General features: G+C 38.4%; 1 protein-coding gene across 10 annotated transcripts in view; it reads left to right on the forward strand.

Moving 5' to 3' along the window:
* NCOA2 (nuclear receptor coactivator 2) overlaps positions 1-27,759 on the forward strand; it is a 255,379-nt gene that overhangs the window by 194,296 nt on the left and 33,324 nt on the right. For all 10 annotated transcript variants that reach the window (XM_077810162.1, XM_077810156.1, XM_077810159.1 and 7 more), the window contains 8 exons: positions 703-806; positions 4,904-5,081; positions 6,671-6,856; positions 7,841-7,942; positions 8,031-8,171; positions 11,556-11,703; positions 13,921-15,190; positions 25,252-25,462. In XM_077810162.1, coding sequence (XP_077666288.1) covers positions 703-806; positions 4,904-5,081; positions 6,671-6,856; positions 7,841-7,942; positions 8,031-8,171; positions 11,556-11,703; positions 13,921-15,190; positions 25,252-25,462 — 2,340 coding nt within the window. The remainder of the gene's footprint in view (positions 1-702; positions 807-4,903; positions 5,082-6,670; positions 6,857-7,840; positions 7,943-8,030; positions 8,172-11,555; positions 11,704-13,920; positions 15,191-25,251; positions 25,463-27,759) is intronic.

Consider the following 27,759-nt stretch of genomic DNA (forward strand, 5'->3'; position numbering starts at 1 on the left):
CAAATTGTTCAGATCCGTACAATTGAAACATTAGCACAGGTGGTGGTATGCTCCCAGAAAGTTATTTTTGTTTGCTTCTGTTGTTTATCATTTAATTTTCATGCAGCGCTCTTGAAATTATATCTATTTTATGTGCATATTGGTAAATATGCATAAGTGACAGTGGGGAAAAACACTATAGTGTGAATAATATAATGTGAATTTAAAATGATAAACAATAATAATTGTGTGTGAAATGGGAGTGCAAAAACTCTTTCACTTATGCATGAACTCTGGATCCATCTAATGTTGTTAGCTTCTGGTGTTTTTTTTTAAATGTAGTGCTCACGAAAAGATAGTGCAAGGATAACGAGACAGGTGCTTTGCCAGGTCTTCCAGTCAGCTGTCCACCTCTTTATAAGCAAAGAGTGCCTGTCATGCCAGACAGTGTGTATGTGCTCTGTAATTTAGTCAATTAACTGCTAGGGACCAGGATGAAACCACTATTTCATTGCTATCCTAAAGAAGGATTTGAGCCTACAGTTCTAGAGTTGAAAAGTTAACCCACTAGCCTTGCTTCCCCATATCACGATGGGGGCTTCTTTAATCTCAGTCGTAGTGGTTTGCTTGGTATCTGTCACAAACTACTGTGGACTTGAAAAATGATAATACCTTTTTAAGAGCTCTGTTCTGTCATTTAATGCATAGTTCTCTTTAATGCAGAAAAAGCAGCAGCGGCCAATGAAGATGAAGTACAAAAAGCGGATGTATCATCTACAGGTCAGAGTGTCATCGACAAGGATGCACTTGGACCAATGATGCTTGAGGTAAGTGCCCAACGTTTTCTTTACATTGGAGTTAATTCTGCTACATATAATATCAAGATGAATGTCATGGAGTGAAAAAATCAAATTGGAACTCACTCTTAAAGGCATGATCAAATGTTATCACTTCGATAAAACAGCCGTCTTTGCTACTTAGGATGCCATTCCATATCACAAATACAGAGCATGCTGCTGATCCTATTGAATTTAATTCAGTGACAAAACATTGATTTCCAGGGGAGCAGGGTTAGAACAGTAGCATCATATTATATATTTAACCACTGTAGTCATGGATATTTCTTGAGTTCCATTTTATGAAATGTCCTAATTTTGTGTGCCATTCTGAAATATGGAGATTTGGTAAACTCATGCGTATGCTCTCATTGACTTACAAAACGTATACATGTGGGCTGGGTGGGGGAGTATTTCTCTAAAATTATGCATCATTGCTACACATTATCTGAATTACTTTTGCCATTTCTGCATAGGTAACATGCTTGTTTCACCTCCTGATTACAAAAACACACATCTATGGGAATTCTTCAGGATAAATCTTTTGATTAGCTTCGCAAAGAATTCTGCATGACTTTAACTGTGTGACTTCCATTGATATCAGAAGAGGCTGAATAGTTGAAACCTTAACTCTTAAAACACCCTTGATATCATTGTTCTCTATAGCGCATACATGTCATCTAGGACGCTAGCGTATTTAACTACTGTCATTTACTCTCTGTCACTGATGTTTTATATGTTTAAGTTCTGTTACAAACACTTAATACCCATTCTGACAGTGATCTTTATCTGTAAGGAGGAATAAATGTTGGTTTAGACAAAACTAAACAAAAAGCCCTGAGTCTAGCTAGAGGAACCAAGTTTGACAGATATATGAATTACCCCATTATTCCCAAAATGTAGCATCAGCCAAACTATAAACCCTAATAAATATAGCAATGATAAATATTTGAATTACTGTCCATGACTCATTAGATAAAAAAAACACAGAAATCTGACACTGTTTCCTGAGCTGTATATGGAATTACGGAACTGAAAAATTCTCAACTATCAGGCAGAGCACTAGATAGGTTAGACAGATTAGACAGACTGAAGAAGTTGTCCCCTGAATAACTAGTGCATTACACTCATAAGATGAAAACTTTAATTAATATTTATTACACTTGCTCACTGAACTGAATGTTGCTGTTTTTGCTAACAAGCAAAGTTAAACCTCAGAGCTCATACATGGCAGTGTAGTAATTCCAGTCTTCATGTAAATGTTAATTGATCATAAAGATCTGATTTAATCACACACACGAAATTTAAGGCTAAAAAATTATCCCTATCTCACCCTATTGTGCTTAGCTATTGCAGCACGCAGGGTATTTAAAATCACAGGTTATATCCTCTTGTTACTTTGTTAGGATTTAATTTATTTTTCTCCTCTACGTGAAACCGTTCTGCATTGACAGTAAAAAATTAAGAAATGATATTAATAAACTCAAGCCTTTGCACAACAGATACTTAAAAGGTCGCAAAGTTATTGTGCATTCTCTGTGAAAAGACCACAAATGTATTCTGTGTATCTTTATCTTTGTAAGGAAATGCAATTAAGTGTTTTCATCTCTTTAAAAGTCTCATAGGCTTGATGAGTCCACTTTTTTCTCTTTATGAAGTAAGGAAAATAATGGCAAAGCCAACTGACTGCATACTAGTTATCTGATTTAGAAATGTAATTCTCTTTTCTATTAAACAATTTAATTGGAGGGGTGTCTTCATACTTGCAAGTGTTTCCTGTTGAAGAAAGTAAATAGAATTCATCATCATTTGCTAGTTCTGATGGGATTTTCACAAATTTCTTGTTTAAGGCAGGGGAGTGTGTGCGCAAAAGAGAGTGAGACAATAGTCCGCAGCAACCCAAAGAACAAAACTTTGTTTTCTTTTCCAATATGTCCTCTAAAAGAATTTCTGTTCTCTTATTCTCTCTGCCAACCTCGTTGCCCCTGTCAGAGCAAGAGCCCTGAAGGGAGGGGTGCAAGATTACGTTATTGTTCCAACGGTCTGTCATGGTGCAGTATATCTGGGGAAGAGATAAGAAATCAGCATTACAAAGTAGAAACCTCTATAAGTTTTAAATAATTTGTTGCCATAAGCTGGTTTGACAGTCTAGCAGTTACCCTAAAAGTAAACTGATTTTGCCTTTTGCTTCTGAACTTTAGGAGATGAGAATGCTATAGATAAGCCATAATCACTACATAGACTTATGCTACTACTTACCGATCCCTCTAGTCAGCTCAAGAAATAGCAGTGAAAAAGTTGCCTGGAGTGCTCCCCCACCAAGGAGGTTGCTATAATAGGAGGCTTTAGGTTGTGGACCATATAAGTTGAGGGGTGAGATGCTAAAGACCCTATTAGACATCTACCTGCAATTTGTGTCTTTGAAAGTCTCCCCATCGTGCATAGATACAAAAAGACATTGATCTGCACCAGAGATGTCAATAGGAGATTTGCCATTAGAATTGGGGCCTAAATAAATTAAAACTTTTTAAAAGGTATAGTTTACAAATAAATAAGTATGCAACTGTTATGAAAATATATAGAAAAGAGGCAAGCCTTCACAAATAGGCAAGGGTTAAAATAATTAGAAACAGAAAAGGCAGTGTACACAATGCAAAAACAAACAAAGCATAAGGATTAAAAATTCTGACAATTGACAGAACAAACAAGCACCTAAAATTTCTACATTCAAAAGCAGTGAGATGATAAATGTGTGTATATATGTATATATTCAGGCCCCAAAGAGCATACAATATAAAAACACAGAAAAAACCCCCCAGAAGATGGGCAAAAGAAGGCAAGACATTTGCCAGTCATTATCTTGAATGCTCTGCTTGTATGTTTTGCCTTCTTTTGCCCATCTTCTGGGGGGTTTTTTCTGTGTTTTTATATTGTATGCTCTTTGGGGCCTGAATTGTGTCTTTGTATACAGTATATCTGTGCAACATCAAGCATATTGTGGGCACTACTGTAATATAAATAATAAAACAAGCGATTTCCTTTTGATATGCAATAGGGTCCATGGCCAGATTTTTTACATATATTTTTAAAATATGGACCTGCTAACCGCTCAGTGCTGTGTTGTATTTGTAATACACATCGACAACCTAGGTATGATACGACAGCATATTAAAGATATTACAGGTTGTGTATTATAGAAGATTTAGCCATTCTATCACGTGCCAATGTACAGTGCTGTGACAACTCCTCCTTGTGCTGTATTTAGGCTTATCAGTAGTGTGGATCCACTAACTTTTATTTCTAAAAAATCATGGGTAACCCTGTTGTCCTGTCAGTGGTTTGTTCCTCTGATTATAGGTACAAAATTACCTTCTTGCATTTCCAAATCAAAATGGAAGTTAAACATTTTTTTTCAGAGCAGCCTTCTGAAGAGTCAGTATATCAGGCAAAGTGGCAGAAGGTTCATGTGGGCTGAGCTGGCAATTGAATGCTTGAATCCAATGGATTTCATGGTTTGAATTTAAATCTTTGTCCCCGGTCTGTGTACATGTCATAAAATTAAACAGAGAGGAAGGCTCTGAGTTATTCCTAGGCATTTATGCACAATCATGCTTGCATCATAAGAACAGTCATTGCTAGGCAACAAACTAATGCTTTTATCTTTGCATGAGAACTTCTTACTGAGACTGAACTTTTGTTTTCTCCTAGTTAGGGGAGAAACAAAAATATAATATTCAGCATACATTTTAAAAGGAAGTCAGCAAATAGTTTTTAAAAAGTCCAGTAACTTGGCTGTCACAGTAGACTTTCAAAAATACATTTTTTTTCTTTCTGCCTTTATGTACTGGTTTCACAACACTGTTGATATGAAATCTACATCTTTCAACCCTTTTCAGTTTGTTAGTATTATATCTTGAGTAAAATTTGATCCACTACATGGAACTTCATATTCTTCTCATCATTCAGTACAAGCTAGCTGGGGGAGAAGGGAGGGGGAGAAGAGACATCTGTCCTCTAAAAGAGGTTATTGTTTCCTTATATCTTTTGTTAATCAGATTATGGCTTTTCTCTTCATGTTTTTCTTCTAGGCCCTAGATGGGTTCTTCTTTGTAGTGAACCTGGAAGGTAACATTGTGTTTGTTTCTGAGAATGTGACACAATACCTAAGGTACAACCAAGAAGAGCTGATGAACACAAGTGTATACAGCATCCTGCATGTAGGGGACCACAATGAATTTGTCAGAAACCTGCTGCCAAAATCTTTAGGTATATTCATTTCCCACAAAAATTTGCCATTGCTCATTTATATTTATCTTTGGTTTCTTAAGTCAATGTTTTCATTGCTTCACTTAATAGCATTCAGTTACTTAAGTTAAAGTCCATGTCAGATGTACTGTGTTTATTGTGTTTATGCCTAAAGGCTATGTAACAAATGATTATTTCTCAAAATCAGCCTCCTTTTGTCTCTTCTTTTGGGTTTCAGTTTTTCTTCAAACCTGCTCATAGTAACTGGCAGATGTATGACTGACATTGCTGCAAGGTCTTTATAGTGAATCCTTACAAACACAGATAACATTATCTGTGTGAGTTTTCCCCCACTTCCCACATGTAAACTGGTTATTCTAAGAAATGATTCATAACTACAAGGAAGAGAGGACATTTTACAATATCAGGACAGAAACTGCCTTGTCGTTAGATGTTTTATTTCATTCTTATTTTTATTTTCCCAAATGTTTATCCCGTTTCTTTTTAAGAACTGTTTGTATTGCTATGTTCATTTATACTTTATTTCTGCTTATTTCTTATATCTTACCTTTTTTGGTACTACCTTTCTTGCATGTACATTTGTTCACAATAGTTTGAACAGTATTATGTCATTTTTGTTCATTGAAACATTGTTATATGTCAGTGAGATCGTCATAACTTCTTTTAAAAAATAAATATTAAAGAATAGAAAATTATGAAGCATTTTTGAATGGCTAAGAAATGTAAGTCACTCAATTGTTCTTATCAGCCTCTCCTGTACATTTTCCATTTATTTATTACTTTTTACAAATAGCTGAGCAGGACTGTGCATGGTATTCTAAATATGGCCTCCTTAGTACCTTATGCACTGTTAGAATAATTTGCTCTGACTTTTGTTCAGTACCTATATTTATGCATCCAAGGATTTTGTTTCCTTTTTTACTTCTCCTAAGCACTCTGGAAAAGGTTTTAGTTTTATCCACTATTGGACCCAGGTCATCCTCCTACGGTGTTCTACATCGTAGCTGAGGATACTTATTTTAATTTGTCTCTAGCCTCCTTGCCTCACGTTTATGTACACTGCATGTTAACTCTTTATCTGCCAATGTTCCTACTCTGTGCAATACATTTTGAATGATCTTGCCCTTCTCTTTTGTATTAACCAACGCACTCCCAGATTTGTATTGGCAGACACATTACTTTACTGCACACACTTTCTTCCAGGCTGTTGGAAGATAGTTAACATAATCTGTCCAGTACTGATGGCAGTGTTAGACAGTTGATCAGGGTGCTCCATCTCTTTTTTGGGTGCAGGTATTTAGAACTTTGTACTGCCTTTCTGTTTGTTCTCTTTTTAAGCTGCTTAACTAAGGAAAGACAAGGTGGCTGAACAAACTAGGGACTGTGATCCATTTAAGTGACGAGGATGAAATTACTTTGCACCAGCTGGATAGGACTCTAATATCAAAATTGTATTGTTTATTAAATGAGTGTTTCCCCCAGTTTATAAAGCACCATAATTAATTCTCTTTTTACATGTGAACTTTGGATGCTGGTAGGAATGACTACTTCTGAGACTAATCTTATTATATGAACTTTGCTTTGCTTAGTGAATGGGGGACCTTGGTCTGGTGAAGCCCCTAGGCGCAACAGCCATACATTTAATTGTCGGATGCTGGTAAAACCTTTAACTGATGCTGAAGAAGGCCCTGATAACCAGGAAGCACATCAGAAGTATGAAACTATGCAGTGCTTTGCTGTTTCTCAACCAAAGTCCATCAAGGAAGATGGTGAAGGTAAATGGTGCATACTTTTATTTTGCTTATTTTAATGGTGTCTTGACCTTCTCCTTCCAGGCTTACCCCAAAAATTATAGATCAGTAACTGCGGTGAAATCAAGATAAAGTGGTTTCTCCAAAGCAGGGAACAGAAGATATGCAAGCTTTCCCTTTTCCTTTAAACTGTGTAACTTTTCTCTTAATTTGCATTACATAGGCTGGCCTGCACACAATTTGTTCAGACATACCAATATAAATTTGGAGTAACCTCACGTATTTCATGCACTGGACTTACATCAGTGTAATTGTAAGAGGAATTTGGCCCATTGACAGCAAAATTTTGTTATGCAATTTTTGAGTTATCAGAATGTGAAGACTATTGTGGTTCAGCATTTCCTTCATTATTTACTCCATCAGTAAAAAAATTTTCAGATGCATATTGAGTACTCAGAGTGGCTAATTGTGAAATTTTCTCCTGAAGAAGCACAAGTACTCTAGACATGTTTGAAGGAATGTGGTTTGGAAATTGCAAAGTTATATAAATGTTCAAGAATTGTGTTCTCTATACGTGCAATATGTTGTTTTCTGTTAAATATTTTCTAACCTGTGCAGCTACAGCTAAAAACATACACATGCAAATAAATGTAACAGTTTATTGCATGTGCTATCAGTTATGAACATAGGCTCTTCTCAAGACTAAGAAAATGTAAGAGAGGAATCTACCTGAATGTAATGTTATGGCTGATATAGGGTAATATCCACAAAAGAATCCTCACAGAGATTTTCTTGCAGAAAACCCTCCCAGTCTGTGACTTTCAGTGTAGGCGAGGACAACATAGACCATAGCAATGCTATCCATCTCTTGCTTTCATGAGTACTAAACGTATTAGGTTTAACCCAAAAATGTAACGAAAGACTTATATTTCTTTTAAAAAAAAAAATCTTTCCCTGCATTGGTTTCCCTGCTTAAGAAAATACTGACGTAATATTGTTTCATTTAAGATTTGCAGTCTTGCTTGATTTGTGTGGCAAGAAGAATTCCAATGAAGGAAAGGCCAGTTCCTCCCTCATCAGAGAGCTTTTCTACTCGCCAGGATCTGCAAGGTATTGTGAAAACAGAGTTTTGGGAAGTTGGGGATTTTTGGTTTGTGTTTTTTAAGAGAATCACTAACAACTGTTTTATTTAACCCAGGCAAGATAACTTCACTAGACACTAGCACCATGCGAGCAGCCATGAAACCTGGCTGGGAGGATTTGGTGAGAAGATGCATTCAAAGATTCCATGCACAGCATGAGGGAGAGATATCTTTTGCCAAGAGGCATCATCAGGAAGGTTAGGTTTATATTTCAGTGTTTTCTGTATTTAAACTGTGTGTTTGTTGCTTTGGGGATTGGTCATGCTCTCTTTACATTACATCCACGTGGGACGATTAAGGGATGTTGAGAGCCTCCCTCTAAACCAATATCTCCAATGAACAGTAAAGAAAACTTATCTCTGGGGAGATCTTGCACCACTTTTCTGTCTCAACCTTACCATTCTTGTTAGTACTCTGACACATTAAAGGGGTGCTTTGTGATATGCTTGTAACTCATCAGCCATCTGTGCTTAAATGTTCAAATCATTGCAGCTGTCTTAGAGAGGGTTACCGAAAACTTTCATTACGCAATATTTCACCATACTATCAACGTACATGTTACAGTGCACTGAAATCATTCAAGGATCTAATTCTACTTCTCTACAAAAAATGGATATTCACTATCAAAATTCACTACAAGAAAACTTCGCTGTCATCTGTTGAAGCTGCAGCACTGATGGCTAGTGTAAGCTGTAGCATGTTGTACTACATTGAAGGCAGACCACCAGCTGGTAGGTATTCTAGAACACTGCCCTAGCAGTCAAGAACATAGATAACAAGGGAGGTAGGGTGCAGGATAGTGGAAGGTAATGGAAGGTTTCCCATGGTGTGTGTTAGGGTGAGGTGATTTAATTTTTTTATTCAGACATCATCTATACTAGCTCTAACCGTGAGCTAAATACTGATTACTTATGCTGACTAGCTGATTGTGGAGCAAAGTACTTCCACATGTAAGGTCATCAGAATCTGGCTTCAAATTTGTTGAACAAGATTTAAACGTAGCCTATACTTATATAACAGTCTGCATGGCCACATAGACAACAGGCATGTTGTTTCACAAAGCTGTGTCCTGATGAAATCTATAGAGTCACAGCTTTGCTGAAGTTTGGGGATGGAACAAAAGAGGGCATATCTGGAGAACGCTCAGACCAGATACAACTTTGGGTCATTGTCAGAAAACAGGAACTGTGGATATAGAATCAAAAATGAAAGTCTTTCAAACTGATTCTCAGTGACAAATGCAAAGTGTGGCTGGTTTGGTTGAAATGCGCTCTCTTTTTATTGGCTGAAGTGAGAAACAAGGCATTTCCGGAAGAAGACTACGGAAACATTCTTGTTTGCTTAAAGCATTAGTTCAAAAAATGATTTAAGTAGCGATTTCACATCTATCCTGCTGGCATGAAGTGTTGGAATTTCCTGATGTGGTGTGTGCCTGTGCTGCTAAGGCTGAGAGCACTGAACTTTGTGGTGTCCAAAGGTTAAATTTAAACAATGACATACCTTGCAGTGAAATTCTGCTTTGCATTGTTTCATAGTTGTTGGTTTTTGTTTTTCTTTACATTTTTACTCTGCCAAAGCTCTTCTGGTTGTCTAACTTGTGTTTCCTGTTTTCTCACTGCCAAAATAATCCTTTCAAACCTTGCAGCACACTATGTAAGAACAGTGTGGGGGCAGGGAAGGAAACCAATCATACCAGTATAACAAGTGTGAAGAAACTCTTCTAGCACGGTATAAGGGAGTAATAAAGCCACACTTGGAAAACTGTGCTTGGTGCTAATCATTTTTTTATGACAGGGAAAATTAAAAAGCATGCAAAAAGAAAACAGCAATTCAGGGATTAGAAGATACTATTAATAATAATAAAAATACACAGAAAACGTGTGTGTGTGTGTGAGAGAGAGAGAGAGGGGGGAAATTAAAGAGACGCTGTCAGGATTTAGTTCCAAAATCTAGTCTAGTTGCTGTTTAGCTAATATGTTTGATGGTACCTGATACAGAAACTTTTTTTTTTTTTTTTTTTTTTTTTTTTTTAATTCCTGGGGAAATAATCAGTTAGGGGAAGGCATTTAAACATTCCCGATAACATTTGCTACTGAAGCATAACAGCTTTGAGATTGTGCATGAAAATCAGAAATTGAGAGTGGTTGATCTAGTTACACTATATGAGGGCAAAAATGTAAGTGAACTGCATCAATGCTTAGATTTTGCTTTTTTAAAAAATATTTCAATTTTAATTAGAGATGGGTCACAAGTAGAGACTGGGAGCCACAAAGCTGAATTTGGTGATATTCGGATCTAGATCCAAACGTAAGAGCCCTGGCATACCTCTATGTAATAGATCAAACCAAAATCCTGAATCCAAACAACCCCAACATTGGGAAAGTGTGTCTTAGACGCCTCTCTAATGTTAATAAGCATTTTAATAACTTGTATAAGAAGTTTCATCATGTGTTTTTGGGGTTTTTTAATATTTGCTTTTTTATCATAGAATATCAGGGTTGTAAGGGACCTCAGGAGGTCATCTAGTCCAACCCCCTGCTCAAAGCAGGACCAATCCCCAACTAAATCATCCCAGCCAGGGCTTTGTCAAGCCTGACCTTAAAAACTTCTAAGGAAGGAGATTCCATCACCTCCCTAGGTAACGCATTCCAGTGTTTCACCACCCTTCTAGTGAAAAAGTTTTTCCTAATATGCAACCTAAACCTCCCCCACTGCAACTTGAGACCATTACTCCTTGTTCTGTCATCTGCTACCACTGAGAACAGTCTAGATCCATCCTCTTTGGAACCCCCTTTCAGGTAGTTGAAAGCAGCTATCAAATCCCCCCTCATTCTTCTCTTCCACAGACTAAACAATCCGAGTTCCCTCAGCCTCTCCTCATAAGTCATGTGTTCCAGTCCCCTAATAATTTTTGTTGCCCTCCGCTGGACTCTTTCCAATTTTTCCACATCCAGATAAGTGTCCCTTTTAGAGATGCTTTTGCATTTTTTTAAGGGAACAGAGAGGATAGCTGTTACAGACTATTGGAACAAGGAACAAAAAAAAAGGTGGACTTATGATAACTAAAGGGCTAGACAGCAATGACATTTACATAAGATGTCTTCATGGGGAATAGGTGATATGCATGGGGGAAAAATTCTAAGAGCAGCAAAAGGAATTAGATAAATATTTAAAGAAAAGATATTGCATATCTGCTAACTCAAAGGAGGAATTGGCTTCTGGGCCTCTCCTCCACTGAAATGCATTGTGTTCCCAAGTTCTAATTTTATTGCTTTTGTGGATTCTCTCTCTCATGTATATTGCAGATTTGTTATTTCAACTGCCCTCTTGATGTGATCGCTCTACAGCACATGCTCGTTCCTTTACTGTATATACTTTACATCATGCACCTCAGTGTTTAAAATCTTCAAAACATCGTGTTTTCTTTAACAGCCCTTACTTCTTGTGTAAAGTGAATCACACAACTCCTGTTGCGCCATAAGGATGCACCCAAGCAGCCATTACTGATGGATTTAGGTTTTATGTGTGTAATCTACTTATATTATGGTTCCTCATTAATTATGGTGTTTGCTTATTTACAGTGCTGAGGCAGGGACTAGCATTCAGTTCTGTCTATCGATTTTCCTTGTCTGATGGCACTATAGTTGCTGCCCAAACGAAGAGCAAGCTCATCCGTTCTCAGACTACTAGTGAACCTCAGCTTGTAATATCCTTGCATATGCTTCACAGGTAATATTTGTTATTTTTAATAAGCCTTTTTCCTTATTTCCCCACCCTGGGCATAGACATAGTGAGGGTACAGAATTGTATTGTACAGATTGTTTAGACTGATTGACATTTCAGCTGGTCTACCACTGGTACCATTAAAGCAAAATAAAAGTTGTTTAGATCAGCTCTTACAGCAGTAACAGACTGTGCTCAATGGCTAGGCAAATAGCATGCTGGATTTTTGCCTCTAGGACTCTTGTTAAATATCACAAAATCTATCTTGAGCTCATGCTTTTAATATTAGTATTTTAGTTCCCTGTGCATTTTGCATGATAGAAACCAGAAATTTGGCTTGCCTTGCTTTGCCATGACACGACTACCTGTTAAAAACATCAGAGGTAAATTCCTATAGTTCTGGGTGTGTCATGGTCCTGGGCATAGCTGTGTGTGAAAGACTGCCGTGTGACTATTAGAGCATGCTTTGGGTGCACAAAATATGTCACTTTGCAAGACTGGCAATCAAATCACCTGATCATGTTAGTGCTTGGAGTAATGATTTCACAACCGTACATTCTGATGCAAAATACATTAATATATGGCACCCTAATTCGAGAGCATTGCCTCCAAAAAGTGAGAGACAAGTCAACAGTATTGAATTCAAGAGTAAATAATCACTGACCCTATCACTTCAAAAATAAATTATGAATTAGGTCATTAAAGGTACTTGTATATTGTGTCATATTCCATGTACAACCTTTACTCAGGGTTTTTCATTACTATGCTGTTTCACTGCATATCTACGTTTCTATGTGTTTAGGGAGAAGAATACACCTATAAATCTAATTCAAACTGAAACAATTTTACGGCAATTATGGATTTTGGAATTGCACTCACCTCACTGAAAGTTGCTATTTAACAACTTGAAACGTGTTTTGTTTGGATTAGTATTTCATGAGTGTCTGCCAAAGTTGTAAATTAAGGAAGAATTGTCAGGTCAAAAATTATACATTTTGGTAGAGCAAGATGGATTTTAAATATACTTTCAATTTTTACTATTTATGTTGTTTACTTCCACTTAGCTAATAAAAATAGCTAAGGGTTGGTTTGTAGTCAGCTTCTCTTCCTGGTTCTCATGCGCCAGCACTGCAAGGTTTGAATGTTTGGCTGAAGTTCTTCACTGAGCAAATGCTGCAAAGGAATGTTTAAATCCAAACAAAAATGCTTATATGTTAAACTAAAAAGTTCATGAACATGCTTCCATTAATATTTGTTCTTGAAAACCCAGGTGGTTTTTTTTGTTGTTGTTGTTGTTGTTGTTGTTTTTTGCTGGTGTTTTTTCCCCCTCCGAATCTAGATTTTTGATCTAAACTACCTGACAGTGTCCCTTTAAAGCTCTGAGAACTTGAAAAAATGTCTGATTTAACAAGCTTAATTTTTACAACAGAAGCACAAAAACCTTGCATTCTCACAGAATATAATTAAAGTCTACATTTTACTTAGATGTTCTTTAAAGAGCTTTTTCCAAGTTTCCTTCCTCTCTGTCTGCTGCTTTTTTCTACCCTCTTCCGTGATATGAGTTTCACCTTGCACATGAAAGATCTGTCCAGAACCAGAATGGTGGCACACTCTTCTCATTCTGAACTTTTTCCGGTAGTTTTCTTGGCTCCCATGCTTGGAGCAGCTTAGACATTTCTGGCAGCTCAGTGATGTGACTTTTTAAACTTGCTTTTCATTGGGAGCCTAGTGGGCAAACACCACAGAAGCTCCAAGCCTATAGCAGGGCTTCTTCACAGAAGTTCAAAATTCTGGTGAACATCTGGCCACAGCTGTCCTATAAAGCTGAATTTATAGGACATTTTTTTAAGGAGGTAAAATTAAGAAGTTGAAACCTCCCTCAGTTATGGAAGGTAACTCATTCTGTATGGAGGGAAGAGATTGTAATTGTAACCTATCTACTTTTATCTACTGTTTGTAATTTAAGAGAAGTGTAATTTTTTTTCTTTTAAACCACACATGTATTAATAAGCTACTGAAAAACGTACTGTAGGTGTTCATTGAAAACTGTGCATGTGTAGCCATGCTGGTAATTGCAGATGGCTTTTGTCAGAAGCAATATCTTGATTTTTAATTGCAGGTCTGCTCTCATATTTTTAAAAGAGACTTTAAATTGTAATCGCAACTTGTAAGATCTCTTTTGTTTTAGCTAATAGACTGTTGTTTTTTCCCTTCATGGTACAGAGAGCAAAATGTCTGTGGAATGAATCAGGATTTGACTGGACAAGCAATGGGGAAGACATTGAACCCAATTAGCTCCAGCAGCCCTGCCCATCAGGCCATGTGCAGTGGGAACCCAGGTCAGGATATGACCATCAGTAGCAATATAAATTTTGCCATAAATGGCCCAAAGGAACAAATGGGCATGCCAGCAGGCAGGTTTAGTGGTTCAGGGGGAATGAACCATGTGTCAAGCATACAAGCATCCACTCCTCAGGGTAGTAACTATGCACTAAAAATGAATAGTCCCTCACAAAGCAGCCCTGGTATGAACCCAGGGCAGCCAAACTCTATGCTTTCCCCAAGGCATCGTGTGAGTCCTGGAGTGGCAGGAAGTCCTCGAATTCCACCCAGTCAGTTTTCTCCTGCAGGAAGCTTGCATTCACCTGTGGGAGTTTGCAGCAGCACAGGAAATAGCCATAGTTACACCAACAGTTCCCTAAATGCACTTCAAGCCCTCAGTGAGGGTCATGGAGTTTCTCTAGGGTCATCGTTGGCTTCACCTGACCTAAAAATGGGTAATTTACAAAATTCCCCTGTTACTATGAATCCTCCCCAGCTGAGCAAAATGGGAAGCCTGGACTCTAAAGACTGTTTTGGACTTTATGGGGAGCAATCAGAAGGTACAACTGGACAAACAGAGAGCAGCTGCCATTCAGGAGAACAGAAAGACAGTAATGATAACAATGTGTCCCAGGTTATCAGTGGTGAGCGGCCTGATGGACAGAACAGACTGCATGATGGCAAAAGCCAGACAAAGCTCTTACAGCTGCTGACCACCAAATCTGATCAGATGGAGCCTTCACCCTTGTCAAATTCTATGGGAGATGCTAACAAGGACTCCACTGGAGGCTTATCTGGTTCTGGTTCAGCACATGGAACCTCGCTCAAGGAGAAGCATAAAATTTTGCACAGACTCTTGCAGGACAGCAGTTCTCCTGTAGACTTGGCCAAGCTTACAGCAGAGGCCACAGGCAAAGAGCTGAACCAGGAGTCCAATAGCACAGCTCCTGGTTCAGAGGTGACTGTTAAACAGGAACCAGTGAGTCCCAAGAAGAAAGAAAATGCACTACTTCGTTACTTGCTAGATAAAGATGATACTAAAGATATTGGTTTACCAGACGTAACCCCAAAACTGGAGCGGTTGGACAGTAAAACAGACCCTTCCAGTAGCACAAAGTTAATAGCTATGAAGACAGAAAAGGAGGAGATAAACTTTGAGCCTAATGAACAGGTAAGAAGTGTCTCGGATAAATTTGATAATTCATTCTTACAAGGGTGATGTTTCTGTGTAAATCAGATGTTCTAATCTAGCATTTCTTTCCTCTCCACCCTTTCCATAGCTCCATTGAGAGTGTGACTCTTGACAGTGTTGGTAGATTAGTAGGTAAAGCATTTTTTCCTCAAGTTCCAGTCTTGGCTCCAAATGGTGGTATTTACCAAAATGGGTTAGTAGGTTGTGATCATCATTCTTCTAGGGAGAACAGACCGGTGGTGTGAATGCGGCTGGAGAACAGGAGTGACCATTCAGAAGTCAACATTTGCAAACACTGACCACATACTGATAGCTAAGGTGGTCTAATACCTAAAGCGCTCTGCAGAAATAATGACACTGCACTAAAAAGGTATCTCATCTATACTTAGAATAGGGGGAAGCCGTGGTACCTTGGGTTAATTCTTAGCACATGCTTATTTATACTTCTCACATCTGGAATGAATGCTTTCCCAAAGATGTGTTTGCAGGACTGATTCAGACTTTGCCTTGCTGTTGCTTATACTTAATGGGACCTGTAGATGAGACACAAAACAAAAGGACTTTCCTTGTTCAACCCCATTAGTTTTTAAACTCATAAAGCTCTAAAATTCAACCACCAGTTCCTTTCTTAGTTTCTCAGGGCACTGAGAAGTGTCTTCCTGGGTATGCACAGCACTAGCGCAGAAATGGGCCGGATCCTGCTCATGCTTTCTAAGTGCTACTCAGTCCGAATAAAAATGTCTGGGAGTAAATTAGATGGGTCTGTACAAAATAGAAGGATACACTTGATTGGCTTCTGTTCGTGGTTCACTTCCCAGAAATATCCTGTACGGTAGCAGCAGTGGCGGTCAGAATCGTTCTGTTTTCGCTGTTCCGTGGAAATAATGACACTGCACAAAAAGTAAACCCCTTTAATATGTTTTATTTATTTATTTTTTAAATGGGTTATTGCGATAACAGCTCTGTCACAGGGCATTTCCTGGGGAATTAATGACTAGCTGGGGTTAATGATCCGTAGCATCAACCTGTGCCATCAACTCTCCCAGCTGGTCATTAATCCCTTGGCAACGCTTTGTGCCTCAATCCTTACTCTGTAAATCATGATCAGTTAAGAAATTATGTAGACCTTCATGACTGTCAAGCCCATGTCTTTTTCCTTTTTTTATTGTGCATTTTTAATTTGATTCTTAGGTGTGGGTTTGCTTGATGGTTTGCTTGTTTTTGTGGGGAATTCTATTCTACCATTTCCCCTCCCCGCCTCCCCCCCAGCCCCCGATTTTGGGGGATAGACCACATGTCCTAAGCCCTAAACCACTGCACACCATCTGCTGTGTCAGCAGATTCTAACCAATAGGCAGTTCTAGAGAGAAGGTAATAATCATGGAACACAGCAGCCAAACATGCTATTACAGCAGGGCACCATCCCACTGTTCGGAGCACATACAACTAAGCATTTTCTAAGCCGCCTTTATTTCTTTTGGTTGGATAACTCTTGACAGCTGCTACCATCCCTGAGGGGCAACTATAATTTTTCAATCCTTTGTACCCTTCAGGAGGGAAACTGAGCCAAATTATACTAATTTCCTTAGTGATTAATCCTCGGGCCTGGATGTTAATACAGTTCTCTATACAGCTAATATTCTGTAATGCCTTAAATATAGCTAGAGTGGGAGCAATTGGATTCTAAATGAGAACTTAATACTTCATTAGGTTAGAAAAATCATGGATGTACAGAATGTTAAAACCAAACTGACAACAATAAACCATTTCAAATGTACCGAATCAAATTCTGTTCTTAGTTATCTCAGTGGAAATCTGGTGTTATTCACCGAGGTCACTGGAATTATGTCAGATTTACACTGGGATGTAAGGAAGAACTCAGTTTGGCCTTCCAAGTTTCAACTAGCATGAGAATATACAACCTGGTAGTCTCTAGAAGAATTATTTCAGTGTTTATGCCTGGTGCTCTTAAAAGAGGCAGTCGGTTACTTTCATGGTTCCCAGTTGCTGTCCTTTCCACTAATTAAAATTTCAGTTTCATATTCAATGGTGAATGCATATATTTTGTGGAGAGGGAATTGCTTAGAGACTTGTGCTATGTATCCGTCCACTAAATTTAAATATGTAAGTATACTAACTTTTAGTGAAGAAGTTTGTTTCAGTATTGCCAATCCCAAGCGTTCAAAAATATGTCAAGGTCCAAAAACTCATGAGACTTTTAAAAATAATAAATTTTGGATTTTTTTTAAAATTTTTTTTTTAGCCTTTTGGTTTTTCAGTCCACAGTATTCATGTTTTCAAGCTCTTCTTCACAGCCGTAGGAGCTAGACACTTCTTTTTTTAAAAAAATAATAGTGAAAGCGGAGATTCTCAGTCACATGACTACCAGAGCTGAGGCTGTAAGAAAAACACCAAATGTTGCAAGACTCACGAAAAAATCATGAGCTAGCAATACTGAAGTTTAGCTGAGTGGCAAATAAGGAGATGTCAAAAATATCCTAAATGGCAGTAGTTGTTTTGTAAGAATGCTGAATCTCCGAAGATAATTCTTTTTAAAAGATCATTTCAAAACCTTATTTAAGACTCTGTGAAACCTTGACTAGAATAACCAAGAGAAATCCAGCATTGAGCAGGAAAGGAAGTGGTGATGAGTTTAGAATAATGTAAGCATTTATCTAACTGCAAGCCAGTACCCTATATAAATAACCACTTTACCCAATTTATAAAATCACTGAAAATATTTTAGCATCAAAAACTTTTCAGCTTTGGAAAACAGTGTCTCACAGGAAACACTCACTACCTAAATTTAGATCAAAGCTGGAACTATTTAATACAAGACTAGGACACAGACTCTTGTTCTAAATTCTTCCATCCTCCTGTGTTGTTTCCCTCCCCCTCTTCTTCCTCCTTTATATGAAAACTAGCTTTGTGCTCGTGTTACCTACTGTGCAGGTTTATTTGACTTTCCCCCCAAAGGGATGGTGTATTTTTAAATTATTCATTTCAGTGTGCTGTGTCACAGGAAGTTTTAAAGCAACCCCATAATGGAGTGGTTTCTGGGTAAGGGGGAGTCTTTATGTTCTGAAGCAAAAAGAGCCATTACTTTTCTCATTTTATTTTTGGTGTAACACTTTCTGAACAGGAAATGCTTTGAAGTGTACCACCGTACTAAAAATAGCATTCTTCTAGGTAGTGTGTTTAAACATATACTTCTACAGAGCCCAGCAACTGACAGGAAACCTTTCTCAAATAGTGGAGAATATTTCAAGTGTCTTTTTTACCATTTTTCCCCCTCAGTGTGATGATGATTATCTTAGCCATACGCTATTAATTGGCCTGCAATTCCAGTTTAAGCAATTATGGGAGGTGAGTGAGAAAAGAAGACTTGTTTTCTAAAACAAAAGGTTTTCATAAGGCATCATTTATTGTTACTGAGTAGCATTAGGTGTTCAGACAGTTCTGTTGTTTCTGTTACTAGATAAAACACAGACTGCTCCAAATCTGGAGCAATGTAGACGGAAAATATCCTGGCAGTTCTAGGAACTGTAGAGTATATCCATAAAGCTGATCTAAGGTTTAAAACTATACAAATGTCAAAATATGAACAGTTTTCCATGAAAATGAAAACAGAATGTAACTAGAAATGTTGTACTTTAGATATATGAGCAATATTTCAATAATCCATGATAAAAAAAAAAGAAACAGTTTGATTAGATATATTATTAGGATTGAAATAATTTATTAAAGATTTTGGTTATATCATAAATATTACTACATTTTTCAACATCTAGGTGTTTGTTTCATATTTACCTTTTTGAGTCCCTCAAATAATCTGAGGACAATGTTTAAAATGCTACAAAGGAGTTAAGATAGTTGCTAATTACATCTATATGTGTGTGACTAAAACTGCTCATTACAAATCTTTGATGAGCCCCTAAAAAACAAGGTTATCAGATAATTCCTATTTGCTATTGTAATTAAATATGCAAATATGCACAGATCTTCAAGTATTGTTTTAAGACTTAATGTCCTTCAGTAACAGTTGACTTTTTCAATATGCACAAGGTACTTTGCATTTATAAAATACCTTTCATGATACACCCTCAAAGTGCTTTGAAAAGAAAAAATGAGGCACGCAGGAGTGAAGTGGCTTATCCAATGTCCCAAAGTAAACCGCTGGCATACATTGTAGGAAATAGAACCCAGCTCACTTGATTTGTAGTCCCCTCTTTTAACCAGTGGGCCACATTGTCTCTCCCTCACTGCACATACTAATCAGCCAAAATAACTTGTCTCTCTTTTTAGATAGATATTGTACTTGTGTAGTCTCCATCACTCGTATCAGGAAACTTCATAAACATTGACAAATTGATCATCACAAGGCACAGGAAATGAGCCCAAAGCTTACGAGTCCCAGTCCTCTTCCTTAACCAAAACCATCTTTTCACCTCTTGGCTGCAACTATTGAAAAACTTTTTGCTTCAGTTTCAAACTTTTAAATCTTTAAAGGGGAGCCTCTCCTCTCTGAAACCTATTACTTACAGCTTTGAAAACCTATTTCCAGCCTTACTTACGGTCATCCTTCTGGTAGGATGTGAATTATAAGAGATTAGGTTAAAAAGATTAACATGCCACCATGAGAAAGACAGAAGACAACAAACCTGACATAGGATTTAAGGGTTAGGGACAGGTGGTGCCAAGGCTACACTGTTGTGATCCTGTCACAATGCGGAGACCCAGGCACAGCATCCGTATGGAAGAATGTGTTACTGTTTTTCCTGTGAGCTGAGAAAACCCTCAATGAAACATGAATATCTTCAATGGCAGCGTGCATGCTTCCCTTCCCGCTTGGCCCTGCAGTTGTCATTATAGGCCTATGACCCAGTCTGTTCCTATAGAAGGGATTGTGTTGCCACAAATTTTACATTGTTACGTCATGGCAGTCCCAAAGGATCAAAAGATGGAGGAGATAGAATGTGAGGGACCCAAATATTTAATTTATCAAGCAGTGACTTTTGCGAGTAGGAAATGAGGTTAAAGATAAAAGAAAAAGATACAGTAAATACTGTACATGTAAAGCTTTTAGTCTTAACCCTTAGAATTCTGACAAGCCCAGAGGTGTTTTACATCTTCTGGAGCTTGTCTACATGGGACAGACAGGAAACTTAAGACAAATTAACTCATGAACATTAACTTCATAGCATTAGTTAAAGTGCATTAAACCTCTGCGTGGATGCTGTCATTCAGAAGTAAAGTGGCCATAGTTTTCTGTAGTTTGAGGAGATTTAAGATCATCTGAACGAGAGCATCAGATGAGGTATTTCCGGTAGAGATAAGGAAATATCATCATACAAGGCACTGGTGAGACCTCATCTGGAATACTGAGTGCAATTCTGGTTTCCCATATTTAAGAAAGATGAATTCAAACTGGAACAGGTGCAGAGAAGGGCTACTAGAATGATCCGAGGAATGGAAAACCTACCTTATGAGAGGAGACTCAGAGAGCTTGGCTTGTTTAGCCTAATCAAAAGATGCCTGAGGGAAGATATGATTGCTGTCTATAAATATATCAGAGGGCTAAGCATCAGGGAGGGAGAGGAGTTAGCACCAGTGTGGACACTAGAATAAATGGATATAAACTGGCCATCAGCAGGTGTTGGCTTGAAATTAGTTGAAGATTTCTAACTATCAGAGAAGTGAAGTTCTGGAACAGCCTTCCAAGGGGAGCAGTGGGGACAAAAAACTGGCTTCAAGACTGAGCTTGATAAGTTTATGGAGGGGTTGATCTGATGAGACTGCATACAATGGTATGCTAGCAGCAAATATCTCCAGTGGCCAGTGATGGGACATTAGGTGGGGAGGGCTCTGAGTTACTATAGAGAATTCTTTCCCAAATTTCTGGCTGGGGGGTCTTGCCCACATGCTCAGGGTCTAACTGATCACCATATTTGAGGTCAGAAAGGAATTTTCCCCGGATCAGATTGGCAGAGACCCTGTGTTGTTGTTTGTTTGTTTGTTTGTTGTTTTTTACCTTCCTCTGCTGCATGGGGCATGGGTCACTTGCAGTTGTAAATTGTGGATTCTCTGTAACTTGAATCTTTAAATCATGATTTGAGGACTTCAGTAGCTCAGGCAGAGGTTAGAGGTCTATTACAGGAAGGGGTAGATGAGGTTCTGTGGCCTGCAATGTGCAGGAGGTCAGTCAGATGATCATGATGGTCCCTTCTGGCCTTAAAGTCTATGAGTCTGAGGTTAAAATGTGCTCTAACTTATTCCTATAACGTCACAGCTTTAGTTAATTCATCTTAACTTTCCTGAGTGTCCCCATATGGACAAGCCCTGGGGACTCACCAGGTTCCTGGCTTGCAGGGAAAGATGCTGGGGAATGCTGTGTAGGAAAGGAAGGGACTTGAGTTAGGACTCCTGGGCAGGGTCAATCCCACCCCTAGTCCAGTTTACCTTCCTACTCTGCTCTGCTTACCCGCTGCTAGACCCTTGCTTCCCTGTGACCTGGTGGGGATTTCCTGGTAGAGCTCAGAAGCATCTCTGTTCTAAAGTATAAGGCAGCAAAAGAAGTCTGGCTGTTGAGGATCAGGCAGACTCCTGCATGGGCTGGCGGCAGGATCGAAGCGTTGTATTCCAGAGTTTAGAGAGTGTAGAAATGCAGAAGGGAAGTGGTGCTGCTGGCAGAAGGAAGGGTGAGAGAGAGAACAGAGAGAGCCAAGTTTGCTTAGCTCCCCAGCCTTCATTTTATGAGTGTATGCATCCTTAGGTGTAAGTTTGTTACAGTAATAAATGGGAACACCCCTAAATCATCCCCCGCCACGTATTCTCCCTCCTTCCCAACCTCACTTGCTTTCTCTGTGTCTTTTAACTTATAACCTGTTTGGGACAGAGACTTTTTATTTTTGTATGTTGTACAGCAGTGAGCATGTTGTCTATACTAAACAAATAATTAATAAATAGCCATCTTTATGGTTTTAAGGAACTGTATGTTTTAAAGTTCCTCCCAGCATGAAAACCCCAATTTTTAAAAAAGGCCCCCACTGACTGCTTTCACATGATGGTGGGGGAAATACGATATTGGCCTCATGAATGATGAGAAGAAATGCAACCTGGCCTTGTTGCCCTCAGCAGACAAGAGGGGAACCACAAAAACTTTGACTATGAAACATTTAGGGCCTGATCTAAATTCCATTAAGATACATGGAAGGACGTAGCGGGGGGTAAATTTGATACCGTAGTGCTTATAGACCAATATATTTTGAAACTGTTTAAATGCTTAAGATAAAATAGCATCTATTTTTACAAAAGAAACGTTAGTATTAGTGGAGTGGATGAAAACAAAGTTAATTTCAGCTTTGGAACACTGTTCATCCACATAGTACTGTCTGGAAAGGTGCTTTGTAAAATACTTGTGACCATTTTTAAGCATGACTCTGTTAGTACTTTGTGAGGTTAGTGTCATTGCTTTGTTATAAAGATATGTTTTGTGTACACAGTTTGACACACTCGTGATCATCAGAACTGTATCAGGAACAGCACTTTTGAAATTGTTGTTACATAGGGAGTTTAAGGTATGCCTTGTACCCTACCTAAAGTTCAAATTAGGCCACAAAGGAAATAAATTGAGTACAGAATTAAAATCAGTGGAGAAATCTTATGAAAGTCAGACAATTAGAGATTTGTGCACCAGTTTCTTCACATGTGGTGCCATTTGAGGGTGGATATCAAAGAGTTTTTGTATGCATGTGTGGGGAGAATTTGGCCCTAACAGTAGTGTCTTGTTTTTCTCTTTGAAACTGGCCTGGTAATTCTGAAACCTGTTCTCAGTTAAAAGTGAAAATAAAGCAGCAACACTGATTACACTACAACAAAAAGGGGTAGTTAGCTAGTTGCATTGTTATAAGACATCTGTTATCGTTGGCCTTTCCTTACCAGGTTTTTAGTTGCCACTTCCTCAGGGGAAATGAAAATATCTTCTAGGGAAGAGTGACATTTTGTGACTAAATTGGATCCAATGTTTTCATCCCTAGCTTTTGTTATGCCTGTTGTATAACCCAGAATTATCGTAGCCAGAGTATTAAAAGAACAAAAATACAACTTGCACATGCAAAACTTTCCCCCCTAGTTTACACAAATTTTATTTAATGAAGACCATATATCTTAATTCCCCAAAATAATACTGTATCATCCTTCTGATATTTATGATGCCCATCATTGCTCCCTCCATGACTCTTTCAACCTTCTCCTCCCTGCCCCTAAATTCATATTAAAAAGCAGCCTCTAAAATCAACTTCCTTGCCTGCCCTATTTGTATCTTTTCATCAACTTCTTCCATAACAAGTTCAAGGCTCTTCAGAGCTCTGCCGTCCTTCCTAATACTCCATCTCTTATCACATTGCTCCTCACCCACTCAGCCAGGCCAACAGTGCCAGCCTTGACCACGCTCCTGTCTATGTCTCCCAAATTTAACTCCCCCTTCCTTCACACCACACCTTTTGTGTGAATCCTGCCTCCTAAACTGATCTATAAGCCTATGGGTGGGAACTGGAGGAGGAGAGTTTAGTACTTTTTGGTTCACCTACAAGAAATCTAGCAATAAGTGATGTATAGGCTCACAATTTAGAGGAGGAATAGTAAGGGGGGAAATATTGCATTAAGAATTGTATATAAAAGGGGTGTGTGTGTGTCTGTTTTTGTATTTCCCACCCTTCATATGGCTGCTGTGACTGCATCTGCATTCTGTTTGTACAATGCCTAAGAAAGGTCCTGATCCTGATAGAAGCCTCGTATATATGCTGTGTTACAAAATATATCCAGAGATTTTAAAGTCTTCCATGGTGAAAATACTAGAATAGGAGGTCATAATTTTTAACAATTTTCAAAGTTTCAGTGTGTGAAGAATTTTAACTACATATGTTTAAGGATGGAGGAGAAGGATTTAAGCAATGCTAAAATCTATGAAATGGACACCTCCAAGAAAAATGCACTGTTCAACCTTTGTGTTTGTCTGTTGGATTTTAATTTTCTGCAGGTTTTTTGAGTAAACTGAACTTTGTTGTAGGTGTTTAATTTAATTAGAGGTCTGTTCTCTGCTTGCTTGCAGATAGGTAATTCCCACGGATGTTTTTGAGAGTTGTGTGCATAACTAGAGCAAGATAGACTCCTAAATCTAGTAACTAATTAGCAGCTGTTTAATATACAGCACTTCATTTTATTGCCAATTTCTTTTCAATTTAATTTCTACAAAGCTGTAATGTTTAGCTTATGCACAGTATTCAGTTTTTAAGCTTAACATGGAAAATATGAATATTGAGGGTTTGTTAGTCAAATATAAAGTAATTTTTCTATAGTGTGTCTTAGTCATAAAAAGAGTAGCAGTATGATTGTGATGAGTTTATTATTTGTTATATCTACACAAATCAGCATCCTTGCCACCACTGTGAACACTCTGTCTCCCTCCTCCCCCACCCCCCAACCCCCCCCAATTATAACTGCCTTGGTGCTGGGGGAACAGTACACAGTTCACTTGTGCATGAGGCAGCCATAATGTGGCTGCTTGTGCCCCCTGACCCTCAGCTGAGAGAGAAGTTCCCTTGGCAGGGCCATCCCTAGAGGGGTTCAGGGCCTGGGGTGGAAGTCATGAATCCATCAGTTCTGGGACCGAATGCGCCAGTCAATCACACCAGCCCTCAGGGCCTCGCAAAACATGGGGTCTGGAGTGGTCACCCCAATTAGCTGTACCCAAGGGACGGCTCTGAATCTTGGCACAGTTAAGTAACCTAAATAGGGATGGTTGGGCTAACTGACTGTATGTGGTAAGCACTGGAGAGAGTGCACCCTACCCCTTTTCTACAGGTATAGTGGGTCCCCTCTTCCCCCCTCGCTTCACCGGGCTCCCTGGAGATGATACCGAATGCCTCTCAGGCACTACATGTATTCACCCTACTCTCAGTGCTCCACAGGCTCTAAGAGCCATGATTGGACCCTGTCTACTGTTCATATGAAGAACAACCTGTGCTATATTTTCATTGCAGCCGGGCAGTGAGTTGGATAACTTGGAGGAGATTCTGGATGATCTACAGAATAGTCAGTTACCACAGCTTTTCCCAGATACCCGGCCCGGGGCTGCAGCTGGATCAGTCGACAAGCAAGCCATCATCAATGACCTCATGCAGCTTACAGGTGAAAACAGCCCTGGCACGTCTGTTGGAACCCAGAAACCAGCAATGAGGATTTCACAGAGCAGTGAGTTTGTGTTATAACCGGTCATGCAAGTTTATGAAATTGTCAAATGAAAATGTAGGTTTTGCAATGATGCCCCAGGAGCTGGCAGGCTGTGAAGTAGACAGTTGAGCTATTTCAGATCTGCTGTGACCCAACAGCACCATCTGCTGTCCTGATCAATTGGAACCAAAATATTGTACTGTGCTGAAAGTCAGTGCCCTTTTGAAGGGTTAAAGGGACACTCAATTTAAAATAAAATTCACACGTCTGTTTGAAAATATTTTACCTGCTATTGTTATTAATAATAATAATATATTATTGTTTTTTCCAGCCTGTTAACTTTGCACATTTGACAGCATTTTCTGTATAGTTGTTTTTACTGTTTCTCACAATAAAAAGGGTGTGGGGGAGCGCTTTTATTAGAATAAATAGAAAAATGTGCTTCCAAAATTACAAAATTGCCAGCAGGACTTATGGCCAAGTGTAATACCTACACTGAATTTGAACCAATTGTTTTTAATTGACTCAATTTCAAGTTGACAGTGTCCCCTATAAGTGAAATTACATGTTGTAAGTGAAATATTTATCTGTTTGTGAAAAATAAATACTTCAAGTAAGGTCGGAGTGTTATTGAAAACGAAAGTTGAGGTAAACCTGGTTTTTGGTTTGGTTTGATTTTTTTTTAAATCCAGCTTAAAATATTTACCCTTATAAACTGGGCATGCTCTAAATACTGCCTAAATATAGTTTTTAGACATATTATTAAAATACCCATTTATTTAATAAACTGGAACTATTCTGTGGATTTTTGTAAACTTTCTAAACACATATCTATTCAAGACCGATGGCATCTCCCGTTGGGTAAATTCACATTTTTAACCCTTCTAAACTTTCTTAACATTCTTTTTAAAAGCTAGATATATACTTAACACTACTGACCATTAAATTTAAATGTGATATATTATGTGACAAAAGCCAAAGAAGTCAATTTTCAAATTTATTTCTTAGTTTACATTATTATGTGTTCTTTATTTTGCTTTTCATGAGCTAAGACTAACGTTTTGTTTGTACTTGTGAATGCTTTGCCTTGGGTCAGTTTGTGACATGGTGTGGATGTGGTTTAAACAGTGTATATGTTAAATATACTCATTTTGGTAAGTGGAGGAAGACTATCCTAGGCAATATATAATTCAAAGAGAAGTCTTTGTGCTTCCTGAGTCTCAATAGAGTCCTGTGTGAGACCTGGTCTGACAGTTCCCTCCCATGTGGTCCAGACACCTGGTGGCTTTCCTGAGTTAACTGTCTGCCTTGGCTGACATTACTTCCTCTTACCTGACCTCTTTTTAAAGGGAGGTGCAGTGGCTCATTTCCAAAAGGATCTCCCAGCCAAGATCTAAATTTTCAGAAGTTAAGGTATCTCAGGATGAGGACCCAGAATCAAAGACCACTAATCTTTTGTCCCTTCAATGTCTGCTTTTGACATCACACTACCTTCAGCTCTTATTTAGGCCAAATCATATGTTTGACATGACTTGCGCAAACTTTATGCAGTACCAAAGTTGTTTCATTCACAGGAACATTAGATACTATTATTATTTGATTCTACTTAGTAATGTAAATAAAATGGTATTTTAAGCTGTGTTTCTGTGTATTAAATTGCAGAAAGGAACATTGGAAACAGTCACACCTGCACCTTTTAAGTCTGTTGCCAGAGCTCCTAATAGCACAACAGCAAAGCAGTTGTGAGCCAGGAAGTCATACTGGGTTTTGGCAAGTAGTTTTGTAAACCAGGCAGCTCTGTTTTCCTTACCCAGTAATATCACAAAATATGTTTTCTCCCCAGCCTGCTCTTGCATCAGTGTCCCATAGAATCATCTGCCTAGTTTTGCAGTTTAAGTATTATAGGGAAAATTACATGTGCGCTGAAATAGTGAGTGGATTCCCCTTTTTTTGTCCTGCCATAAACACCTACAAAAGTAATACAGAATCAGTGTTAAATCATATTCAGTTCCAAAACAGCTTTTATTTTAATAAAAACATTTAGTTATTTTTCAGACTCTGGAAATTGCCTGTAATGTTTTATTGAGGCTTTTTGTTACAATACTTAAGAATACATTGATACTTACTTTTAAAAAATTGACTGTAGCCACTAGAATTTGGCTGATCCAGCAACTTTTTTCAGGAAGAAAATTCCATCAAAACTTTTCCCTGTGGCTGACTAACAATAGGACATATAGTTTGAATCTGATCGCATTCCCTTAGCCACCTTGTCCTTCTGACCTGCCCCTGTTTCCTTTCTGTGATCATTGGCTACTTAT

The sequence above is a fragment of the Eretmochelys imbricata genome, chromosome 2 (assembly GCF_965152235.1).
Source record: "Eretmochelys imbricata isolate rEreImb1 chromosome 2, rEreImb1.hap1, whole genome shotgun sequence".
Classification (NCBI taxonomy): Eukaryota; Metazoa; Chordata; order Testudines; family Cheloniidae; genus Eretmochelys; species Eretmochelys imbricata.